Source organism: Equus przewalskii, chromosome 31, assembly GCF_037783145.1.
Source record: "Equus przewalskii isolate Varuska chromosome 31, EquPr2, whole genome shotgun sequence".
Taxonomy (NCBI): domain Eukaryota; kingdom Metazoa; phylum Chordata; class Mammalia; order Perissodactyla; family Equidae; genus Equus; species Equus przewalskii.
The window spans coordinates 8,177,371-8,190,065 of record NC_091861.1 but is presented as its reverse complement, the minus strand read 5'-3'; the positions used below and the strand labels follow the sequence as shown (position 1 = coordinate 8,190,065).

The window sequence follows — 12,695 nt, the reverse complement described above, 5'->3', positions numbered from 1 at the left end:
TTCAGGCATGGCTGAATCCAGGTAGTCCACTGTCTTCTGTGTCACTCTCAGCCTGCCTCCTCATATCTTAGCTGTTTTCACTCTATCTTGGTCTCATTTTTTTTCCTGCTACACATGGCCTTTCTCCATGCAAGCAAGGGAAAAAATGGCCACAAACAGCTTAACAACTCCAGAGGAGAAAAGAGACTTCCTTTCCCGAATGTCCATGTCATTTCCTGAGAAAGACTCTGACACACTTGAGCCTTGTACTGCCCCTGGGACCCATTTTGTTGCCAGGAGTCTGAGGTACTCTGATCAGCCAAAACTGGGTCAGAAGTAGATACAGTGCCAGAGTTTATAGCCCCTCTACACCCAGAATGAGTACAGGAGGGGCAATGGACCTCCAAAAGCAGCCCACATTCCCCAGGAGGCTCACCCGGCTGGCCAGAGCAACATCACCAAGGCCCCAGTGAGGCGGCTGGATCTCCGCTCTCCTACCGCCCAGCTCTTGCGTTTCCTGACTCCCTTTCTTCTCCACTCTTCCCTCCCCGTGAGACATCCGTGTTGCTAACCCCAAGAAACTTTGGGAAGTGCACAGCCCTGAATCCCTGAGATCACTAGGAACTTGTCGGTGTGTGTTTTCTCCAAAGCCTTCCTCGCTGCTGTGCTTCAAGACCATGGAAGGTCCCAAGGAATCTCGATAGACGCCCTCAGCTTTACCCACCATGTGAGCTCTGACGCCACTGACGTGGAAGATGAGGAGTTCTCCACCAGCGTCCAGAAGAAGCTCAGCATAGTCAGGAGAGCCTTTAAGGTACTGGAGCACTTACAAGCTTGGAAAGAGCCATCATTCATTCTTTCCCTCTGTCAGTCAGTCATTCCTTCAACAAACTTGTTCAGCACTTGCCACGTGCCAGGGACCAGACAGGCAGCATAGACAAGGCACAGTCCCCCTTCAAGTCCAAATGCCACCAAACTTCATCTCTCCCACTCTTTCTGTAGCAGATAGAATTATAAATAAATTCAAGGAATAAAAGATTTAAATAAATACAATAAATGAACTTTATAACTATCCCCCGTTATAAATGAAGACTGAATGCTGCTGAGATCAGGATTAAAGGTGATATTTCAAATCAGTGGGGCACACCTCCTCATGGCTGCTCACAGCTCGGCTGCCTGCCACCAGGGACGCGCTCATTCCAGAGCTCAGCCAGGTTCCCAGCAGAACCCACCCCGCCACAAGACTGCAGTGACCCTCGGGGCCCTCAGCAAAGGCGCGGAGAATGACCTGAGGAGGCAGCTGCGGTGGGGGCACACCCCAGGGCTGTCACTCTCCCCCCATTGCCCCCTGATTTGAAGGGCCGCTGTTGTTCACTGCATTCCAATCTGTTCTAGGAATCTATGTTTCTACTCCAGGACCAGCGCCCCACAGCTCAAGAGGTTTTAAAGTTATGTGTGGACACTTGGTAGAGCAAGTCAGTCCTCATTTTTCCTTTTTTTTAAATCAACTTTTTGTTTTATTACTTTTTTCCATTTTTTATTATGGCAAAATATACATAACATAACATTTACCATTTGAACTATTTTTAAGTGTATAGTTCAGTGACATTAAGCACATTCACAGTGTTGTGCAACCATCACCATCATCCGTCTCCAGAACTCTTGCATCTTCCCAAACTGAAACTCTGTCCCCATTAAACACTTACTCCCCATTCCAGCCATCCCAACCAGCGCTCTACTATTCATCTCTATGAACCTCACTACTATAGGAACCTGACGTGAATGGAATCATAGTATTTGTCCTTTTGTGACTGGCTTATTTAACATAGCATGATTTCTCCAGGGTTCTTCTATGGGGTAGCATGCGACAGGATTTCCTTCGTTTTTAAGACTGAATAATATTTCATTGTCTGTATATACCACGTCTTAGCTCAGGCTGCCATAACAAAACACCACCAACGGGATGGCCTAAACGGCAGAAATTTATTTTCTAATAATTCTGGAGGATGGAAATCTGAGATGAGGGCGCCAGCTGAGAGCACTCTTCCTGCTTCCAGGCAGCCACCTTCTGCTCTCTCCTCACTGGCCTTTCCTCGGTGTGCATGGAGAGAGAGAGCTCTCAGGCCTCCTCTTGTGAGGACGCTGTCCTATCAGATCAGGACCCCACCCATATGACTTCACTTAACCTTAATTAGTTCGTTAGAGGCCCCATCTCTGTATACAGCCACACTTGGTGATAGGACTTCAACATACGACTTTGGCTGGTGACACAAACATTCAGTCTGTAACACCACATTGTGTTCATCCATTCATGTCAGTGGACACTTGTGCTGTTTCCATCTTTTGGCAATTGTGAACAGTGCTGCTATGAACATGGCTATACAAATATCTGTTTGAGTCCCTGCTTTCACTTCTTTTGGTTATATATCTAGGAGTGAAATTCTTGGATCATATGGCAATTCTGTTAAATTTGTTAAAGAAATGGCATTCTATTTTCCATAGTGCCTGCACCATTTTAATTCCCATCAACAGTGCACAAGGGTTCTGATTTCTCCACATCCTCACCAATACTTGTTTATTTTTCTGGTTTTTGATAGTAGCCATCTCAATGGATGTGAAGTGGTATCTTGTGGTTTTGATTTACATTTCTCTAATGGCTATTGATATTGAACACCTTTTCATGTGCTTATTGGCCATTTGTATATCTACTTTGGATCAATGTCTGTTCAAGTCCTTTACGCATTTCCTAAACAGGATTTTGTTGTTGTTGAATTGCAGGAGTTCCTTATGTATTCTGGATGTTAATCCCTTATCAGATGTATTATTTGCAAATAGTTTCTCCCAACTGGTGTGTTGCCTCTTCATTCTGTTGATAGTATCCTTTGATGTCCAAAAGTTTTTGATGTATCCCAATTTACCTATTTTTTCTTTCGTTGTCTGTGCATTTGGTGTCATATCCGGGAAATCATTAACACATCCAATGTCATAAAGCTTTTCCCCTGTGTTTTCTTCTGAGTTTTATAGTTTTAGCTCTTAAGTTTAGGTCTTTGATCCATTTGGGGTTAATTTTTGTGTACAGTGTAAAGTAATGGTTGATATCCAATTTCTCCAACACCATTCGTTGAAGAGACTGTTCTTTCCCCATTGAATATCTTGGCACCCTTGTAAATCATTTAAGCATATATGTTTGTTTATTTCTGGGCTCTCTGTTCTGTTCCATTATTCTATATGTCTGTCTTTATGCCAAATACACACTGTTTTGATTAACAAAACAAATTTGTAATAAGCTTTGAAATCAGGAAGTGTAAGACCTCAAACTTTGTTCTTCGAGATTGTTTTGTTTATTCAGTTGTCCTTGAGATTCCATATAAATTTTAGGATAGATTTCTACAAAACATGTCATTGGGATTTTGATAGGTATTGCATTGAATCTGTAGATCTTTAGGCAGTATTGATATCAGTGTTGTCTTCCAATCCATAAACTCATTGTTCCTTTTAAAAACTATCTTGACTTTTGCACACTTTCTCTTCTAGATGAATTTGAGAATATGCCTATCACATTTCATTTTTTTAAACAACTGTTGGGATTTTGATCAGTTTGCAGTACATTTACATATAAATGTGGGGGAAGAGTTGCTATCTTTTTAATATTGAGTTTTTCCGTATAGAAACATGGTTCATCTTTCCATTTATTCAGGTCATGTATGTCCTTTAGTAAGTTTTGTTTTCTTCACGGTGGTCTTAGAAAATCATTGTTAGATTGTTTTTCTAAGTGTTTTATAAATGTTACTATTGTGAATAGGACTTTTAAAGCCCTACAGCTTACTCTTTGTAGTTAGCCCTCTACCTGGGGTTAGCCAAACTTGAGGCTAAGGGCACAGTTCTGACACTACCTGCAAGTTTGGGGGTCTCCCAAAACCTCCCTCAGGTTTAATAATTTGCTAGAAAGACTCAGAGAACTTCAGGAAAGCACTGTAGTTACAATCAGAGTTTTATTATAGCAAAAGGATACAAATCAGAACCAGCCAAAGGAAGAGATACACAGCGCAGAGTCTAGCACTGGGAGGGCTCCAAGCACAAAGCATCTGTGTCCTCAGGGCTGTGTTACCCTGCTGGCGAGGATGTGTAGCAATGTGTGTATGACGTATTACCAACCCAGGAAGCTCACCCAAGCTTCAGTGTTCAGAGTTTTTGATTGAATCATCGCCCACATGGGTGAACAATCTCCAGTCTTCTCCCATCCCCAGAGCTTAGGCTGATATCACTTGGCTCACTGTCCCAACCCTCTGATCTAATGCTTGCTCTTTCCGGCATAGGCAGCCCCTATCCTGAGTCGTCTCATTAGCATAAACTATCTGGACACCACTATGAGTCACCTCATTAGCATAAACCTTCAGGGGTGGTCCCAAGAGCCCACCACCAATAACAAATTCCAAGGGTTTAGAGGTCACTTCCCAGGAACCAGGGACAAAGGCCAGCCAAAGTCTTTATTACACATCCTTTTATTCATTTCTAATTTTTTTTCTAATTTAAACTGGCTAAGTTTGTCTATTACATTTACTTTTTCAAATACACCAAATTTTGCCTTTATTAATTAACACTAATGGTGTTTTCTGTCTGCTTGCTGTCCTTTCTTTACTTTCTGTTTACCTTTTTAGTTCCTTCCTTCTGCTTTCTTTGGGTTTATTTTATTACTCTCTTACTAGCTTCTTTTTGTTTACTTCCACTGAGGTATAACACACATGGAATAAAGGACACAAATCTTAAGTACTCCACTCAACCACTCAGATCAAGCCCTAAACAACTGTCGTCAGCACCCCAGAAGGCTCCCTCACGTGCCCTCCTAGTTAACGCCCCCTCAAGGGTAACCACTATTCTGGCTTTTATCATCCTCGACTGCTTTTCCTATCTTGAACTTCCTATGAAGAGATTATTCAGGATATACTATTTTGGATCTGGCTTTTTTTGCTTAACACTAAATCTGTGAGAGTCATCCCTATTTTGTATATAGTAATTGTGCTTTTTGGTTGCTCTGTAGTACTCTGTTGTGTTAATATACCATAGTTTATCTTATCTATACTCCAACAGATGGACATTTGGGTTGTTTTCTATTTGGCACTGTTATTATTACAACTACTTTAATATTATTGTATATGTCTTTTGATGGACATAAATACTCATTTCTCTTGGCTATATACCTGGGAGTTTAATGGGGGGAATTTAATGGATAGTTCTATGATTAGCTTTGGCGTAAATACTGCCAGATAGTTTTCCAAAGTGGTCATACCAATCTACAGACCCACCAGTCATGTATGATTGTTCCACATCCTGCCAGCACTTTGGTATCATTAGTTTTTTAATTTTAGTCATTCTGATGGGTATATATTGGTATCTCTTTATGGTTTTAATTTGCATTTCTTTGATGACTAATGAAGTCGAGCACCATTTAATATGCTTATTGACATCTGAACATCCTCTGTTGTGAAATTCCTGTTTGAGTCTTTTGCCCACTTTTTTCATTGGGCTGTTTTTTTCTTATTGATTTATAGGAGTTCTTTATATATTCTGGATATAAGTCCTTTGTCAGATATTGATATGTATACTGGAGGTATCTTCTCCCAGTATATGGCTTTCCTTTTTACTTTCTTAATGGTGACTCTTTTCTTTGTTTTAATGAAATTCAGTGAATCCATCTTTTCTTCTGGTGTTAGTGATTTTTTGTGTTCTTTTAAAGAAATCTTTGCCTATCCCAAGGTCATGAAAATATTCTCTTACGTTATCTTCCAGAAGCTATATTGCTTTGCCTTTCACATTTAGGTCTATGATCCACATAGAATTGAGTTTGAGTGCAGTGAGGTTGGGTCAAAGGTTGTTTTTTTCCGTATGAGTATCCAACTGACTTAGCACCATTTCTTTTTTATTGAATGGCCATCCTCATCCTACTTCACCTCTGTCATCAATCAAGTAATTGTACATGCTGGGCCTGTTTCTAGAGTCTCAGTTTTGTTTCATTGATTTATTTGTCTATCTTTGTGCCAGCACCACACTCTTTTAATTACTGTAGCATATAATAATCATTATCTGGTAGTATAAAGTCCTTCAACTTTGCTGTTTTTCTTTAAAGTTGTCTTAATTTTTGGAAAATTGACTTCTTAACAATATTGAGACTTTCAATCATGAATATTTATTTAGATCTTTTAAAATTTCTATAGCATAAATTTAACTCAACATTTATTTAGTTTTATTATTTAGAACATTAATTTATTTCTGGTACAATGTTCAGTGGAAGAGTTGATAATAGTAATCTTTGTCTTCTTCCTAAAACTCAGAGAACAGTGTTTACTATTTCATCATGTTCTGGCAGTTATAGGTTTTTTGTAGATGAAGAAAATTTCCTCCTATTTCAAGTTTGCTGAGGTTTTTTTTTTTATCATAAATAGGTATTGAGTATATTAAATGCTTTTTCTGCACCTATTGCTATAATGAGATAGTTTTTATCCTTTGTCATCTTAATATGGTGGATTGAACAGATAGATCTGTCTGGAGTTTATTTTGTTATAAGGCATATTCTTACTTTATTAATATTTCTTAAATGTAAATGTATTTTAGATTTTTCCATCAATATACGTACATGAGATTAGCCTGTGGACTTTTTGTTGTTGTGTGTGCAGTTTGTTGTTGTTTTGCTTTTTACCGTGCATATTATTGACTGTGGTTTCCTTAATCAATCTGTCTTCCATCTTTTAGGGAGTCTCATAATTTCTGATCCCTGGGGAATACTTCCTGTTTTCCAGTGCTGTTATGAATTATTCTTTTTAAAATGCCCATTCTGTCTCCTGGGATCTGGGGGAGGAGGCCAGCACTCATGCATGGTCTGGCCTCTCGGTCCGTGCTGGTCCTCTGCTCAGCACTCATCAGACTGCACTTGGAGATGACTCAGAGAACATCCAGATCACTGAGGGTCGGAAACCATATTGGGAGAAGGATGGAACTGGGGAAATTTATTCTATTGATGACTCTGAGGAGAAAAGAAATATTTCAAGACGGGGCACATGAAGAACCAGACTCTAACTCTACTAGTAGTACAACTCCAAGGAGTGGGAGCTCCAAGGGAAAGACTCATTCAGCAGAGAGGGCACTCACTTGGGCTAAATCACCAGTGATGATGGAATGTCCTTTTGTGGATGGGGAATTCCCTGTCACTGGGTGTTTAGGAGAAATTAAGTGATGATTTGGCAAGGATGCTGAAGTGGAAGAAACTTAAATTTCAGGTGTGTTTTAAACTTGAAATTTATTCAATTGTTTATTAATTTATTCACTTAAAAATATGTGTTTGACTCATACAACTCAATAGCAAAAAAAAACAAACAATCTGATTGAAAAATGGGCAGAGGAGGCTGGCCCAGTGGTGCAGCGGTTAAGTTCACACACTGTGCTTCCGCAGCCCAGGGTTCACAGGGTCAGATCCTGGGTGTGGACCTACACACTGCTCATCAAGCCACCCTACAGCGGCATCCTACACACAAAATAGAGGAAGACTGGCACAGATGTTAGCTCAGTGACAATCTTCCTCAAGCAAAAAGAGGAAGATTGACAACAGATGTTAGCTCAGGGCCAATCTTCCTCACACACATACACACACACACACACACACACACACACACACACACACAAAGGCAGAGGATCTAAATAGACATTTTTTGAAAGAATACATACAGATGGCCAACAGGTACATGAAAAGATGCTCCACATCACTAATTATTAGGGAAATGCAAATCAAAACCACAGTGAGATATCACGGTTAGAATGGCTATTATCAAAAAGACATGAAATAAGTGTTGGGGAGGATGTTGAGAAAGGGAACCTTTGTACACACTGTTGGTGGGAGTGTAAGTTGGTGCAGCCACTATGGAAAACAATATAAAGGTTCCTCAAAAAATTAAAAATAGAACTACTGTATGATCCAGGAATCCCACTTCTGGGTATTTATCTGAAGAAAACAGTAACCCAAAAAGGTACCTGCACCCTCGTGTTCACTGCAGCATTATTCACAGTAGCCAAGACATGGAAGCAACCCAAGTGCCCATCGATGGATGAATGGATGAAGATGTGGGGGGGGGGGGGAATATATATTTATATATTTATATACACACACACAATGGAATATTGTTTCCAGTTTTATTGAGATATAACTGACATAAAGCACTGTATAAGTTTAAGGTGTACAGCATAATAATTTGGCTCACATATATTGTGAAATGATTACCACAATAATTTTGGTTAATATCCATCATCTCATATAGAAATAAAGAAAAAAAAAGTTTTTTGCCTTGTGATGGGAACTCTTAGTATCTACTTTCTAATATATAATGGAATATTATCCAGCCATAAAAAAGGAGAAAATGCTGCCATTTGTGACAACAAGGATGGAACTTGAGGGCATTATGCTAAGTGAAATAAGTCAGAGAAAGACAAATACTGCATGATCTCACTTATAAGTGGAATCTAAAAAACAAAACAAAACAAAACCTCATAGATACAGAGCCCAGATTGGTGGTCGCCAGAGGCAGGAGGTAGAGGGTGAGCAAAATGGGTGAAGGGGGTCAAAAGGCCCCAACTTTCAGTTATAAAAGCCCTGGGGATGTAATGTACAGCATGGTGACTATTGTTAATAATACTGTGTTCTATAGTTGAAAGTTGCTAAGAGAGTAGATCTTAAAAGTTCTCATCATAAGAAAAGAAATTGTAACTATGTATGGTGACGAATGTTAGCTATACTTGTTGTGGGGATGATTTTACAATATATACATATATTCAGTCATTGTCTTGTACACCAGAAAAAATCTATGTGTGTCCAGAACCATGCTGGGTGTTGGAAGTTCAGAGACAAACAGAATCAGGCTCTTGCCCTCCAGAAAATCAGTCTCTCAGTAATCACGGCCCTGATGCTTATTGGTCAACATTTCTGAGCACCTACTGTGTGCCAGACACTATGCTAAGCTCTTTATCTGCATGATTTAATCCTCAAAAATTACCCTCATTTTATAGATCAGGAAACTAAAGTTCAAAGAGGGGGAAGGGCCTTCTCCAGATCACAGAGCTCAGATCATAAGCTTTGACCCAAGTGAAGTTGACTCTACGGCCCATTGTAACCTCTTCCGACACGGCCTGTTGGCCCGGCAGAGGCTACAGAGAAGCAGGTGTTCGTTGGGGCCTTTTCCCAGGCTGCACAGGGGAAGAGAAGGGGGTATGTGCTGACCTCCCAGCTTTGACTTTTGTCTTCAACCTCCCATCAGATGTTCTCGGTTATTCTGCTGTATACCAAGGATCTGCTTCAGGTTAAGTGAAGTAAGAGTCCTTACATTTATTCTGAGTGACTCTTTGGAGAGTTAAATGTCTCCAAGATGAGCTGTTTACGAATTACCTAAAATGTGAGTTTTGGGAGGAAAGACTGCTGTACACCGTAGTCAAGTATAAATGGAAGCCACATTGTCAAATGCCTTAGATTGACTTCTTCCAAGACTTACATGAAAGGACAATCCCAGAGCAAATGCAGCATATGGAACTTTGGATTTACATAAAAGTCAAAGAGAAGCAAGAGTTATTATACAAAGCAATCCCAGTCAGTCTTTTATAAGACTGAGTCAGTCTCATTTATTCTTATAAGAATAAGTCAAAATACCAGGTGCTTTATATGAGTTCAGGTTGCACCTCCAGGTACAGACGAGTTCCCAGAGTGCAGAGCTCAGCAAGTGTTGGTGAGCACAGCTCTGCTGCTCCACACTGCAGCTCAGCCGTTCCACGTTGCAGCTCACGGGCAAACGCGCTAGCCCAGGGCCCCAAGGACCAGGCTGCCTGGAGGGTGGGCTCAGACAGCTGTGCCCATCCTTCTCCCAGGGACCTGCCCAGTCAGAGAAGCCACAGCCCTCCTGGGGGCCTCGTGCAGGGGCACCCAGCCCTCCACATACGTGCGGGGCTGCACACTGCTTTCCAGGCCCACCCCAGGCACAGCTGGAGTCACCGGAGTGGGAACTGCTGGCAACTACATTTTCTACTTCACAAAACTTATCAGAAATTCACTTAGCCTTTTTCGTATCATTCAAAGACATGATATGGAACCCTTCTTAGACTTTTTAAATTTCCAGAGCCTACATGTATAGTTGTAGCCACAATGGTAGAAGCAGGTGACAAAATCTGAGCGCAGTGTATTTTGACTCCTTTTGTGATTATTCTTGCTCTCTTCTGGGCTAAGGAATATACTGCTAGAAATTTGGAGTTTTGAGGTGTTGGAAGTACTTCCATTTCAGGCTCATCATCTATAGACCAAAGCCTACAAGCTGCAGGACGAAGTTCTCGCCTTAGACCTTGGGAAGCCACCCCCTCCGGGCCTGAGCTCCAGATGGAGCATCCTGCCCAGGAACCCACTGACACTGCCTTTCCTTGACTTTAGGGCACAGACCCCCCCGACACTGGAGTTCGTGTTTTTGGTTTATTCATTGAGGGGGCGAGGTGGAATCATGAAGAAAAAATACTAGAAGAATCGCTGCCCCATGAGATGTGCTGTGATTTTCCTGAAATATACTTCTTGCCAACAAAGGTAACCACCCAAATGTTTATCACGACATCTTACACCTCCAAGCTTTCCCTCGGTGATATGAACCATTCTTCTAGTCCCCATTCCCTGTGATTTCACCAGGGAAATTTGCTCATATACTTCAGACAGCAAACAACAGTGAAAATAGCCCAAAATGTTGCTAAAGTCTAAAAATATGCTATACCTGCATCCAATGTTGTTTCTCAAGAGTATGTACTATAAAGCCTTGATAATTACTCATTAAAATTCTCCAGGCATAATTTCCATATGCAGTTACATAACCACCTAACCTTAAATGTATTTAATTCGTAACAAATCCCCCAAATCTAGCATATAGAAAATGTGAGGTACTGGTTTGAACTATGCAATTTGACTATTGGATTTTTCTTTTTAAGATTTCTACTGAACGACCAGATGCTTCTGACCAGACTGACTCAGAACTCTATACTTTTGAATGTCCAGTTTATCAGACACCTGAGAGGTCAAGAATTTTGACAACTACTGGCTCACCCTCAAACTTTTTCACATCAGTGTACTTATCCACAAGGAAACCTCCTAGTCACTGGATCACAATGCAGGTCGCACTGCTGTGTGAGGAGAACGAAAAATAAACTTCCAGCCCAAACCATTTAATTTTTGACTCTAATCAGATTTACCTTTCAAGACATTCACGTGTAGTCCACACCCTTCATAAAAACATGTGTGTGTCCAGCCAGATCTGACAGGTGCAGTCTCCTTCTTCCACCTGTCCGTGCACACTGCCACGCGCACAGAACCTTCCGGCTGCTTTTTATTCTAAGCACTGTCTGGCGCTGGGCCCCAGCTCAGGTGACCGCTGTCCTGGGACACACACAGCAGTGAAACCACTGCGCCTGGCCAGGTGCAGGCCATGTTTTTATGAACTTTCTGACCCCAATCACTGACTTCTGCAGTCACACCCATCAAATACACACGTGAAGAGCAGGTCTTCGGAACTTTCTCCAGCTGCTCTGAGCAAACAGAGAACATGACACAGCTGGCCTGACTGGAGACTTCTGAGACAGCTGAGGGTCCTCTCCCCTTAGAGAAATGCAGTCTTGCTGACTTCACAAGAACTTCTCTTCCCACCTAACAACCAATCCTGAGAACTCAGCAAACTGGATTAATATCAAAATGTTTCTGTAGGGAGGATTTTCACTACTGAGCACTATGTTGAGCACTAAGAACTCCCGTAACATCCTCAGACCATCTATGTACTATGTGGTCTATAAGCCAGACGTTATACAGGAGGAAACTGGTGCTCCGAGAGACCAAGTTACCTGCCCAAGGTCACATCGCTGAGAGGGAACAGAACTAGGATTCAAAGCCACAGTCATTGTCACTTTATCTTGGCAATGGGCCCAATGGCAGAAAACACATCCCATGTGTCCACCAATGAAAATCAACACTCCATTCTCTCTGGGGGGTGGGGGGGGGGCTCATACCCAGAACTAGATCGTATAACAGCCATGAACAAAATATTAACACGGACTTTTGTGTGTGTGTGTGAGGAAGACTGGCCCTGAGCTAACATCCGTTGCCAATCTTCCTCTTTTTGCTGAGGAAGACTGGCCCTGAGCTAACATCTGTGCCAGTCCTCCTCTATTTTATATATGGGACACCACCACAGCATGGCTTGAGTGGTGTGCAGGTCCACACCAGGGATCTGAACCTGCAAACCCTAGGCTGCTGAAGCAGAGTGTGCGAACTTAACCACAATGCCCCCAGGCAGGCCCCCACATCTACTTAATTTTATGTCTAAGAAATTGTACTGTCTAAAAGTAACATAAAAAAAACCACATACACTAAGAGCCTAATTGCACACTGCACTATAGAAAAGAATTATAAAGACCTGGTCCCTGTCATTGAGGAATCAGTAAGAACATGATAAAGTACAGGATTTTAACAAAAGACACAAGGTGGGATCCTATTTGTTCCAATTCATTTGCTAACAGTTTTAGGTTTCCCCATGACTTACTACAACAGTCCCTGATTATGGAGAATGCCAGCACACCAAGCCTTTCCTCCCAACAGTACAAAAGTAAAGATCCAGCTAAGAATCACACGATGTGATATTTTAACCTGCTTGTGTCGGGGCATATTC

At 41.4% G+C, this 12,695-nt stretch overlaps 1 protein-coding gene across 1 annotated transcript in view; it reads left to right on the top strand.

Annotated features, from left to right (window-relative positions):
• DNAH14 (dynein axonemal heavy chain 14) overlaps positions 1–11,294 on the top strand; it is a 417,787-nt gene extending 406,493 nt beyond the window's left edge. The window contains exons 85-87 of the mRNA XM_070602297.1: positions 630–793; positions 10,430–10,576; positions 10,969–11,294. Coding sequence (XP_070458398.1) covers positions 630–793; positions 10,430–10,576; positions 10,969–11,184 — 527 coding nt within the window. The 3' untranslated portion in view covers positions 11,185–11,294. The remainder of the gene's footprint in view (positions 1–629; positions 794–10,429; positions 10,577–10,968) is intronic.
• Positions 11,295–12,695: the final 1,401 nt, after the last annotated feature.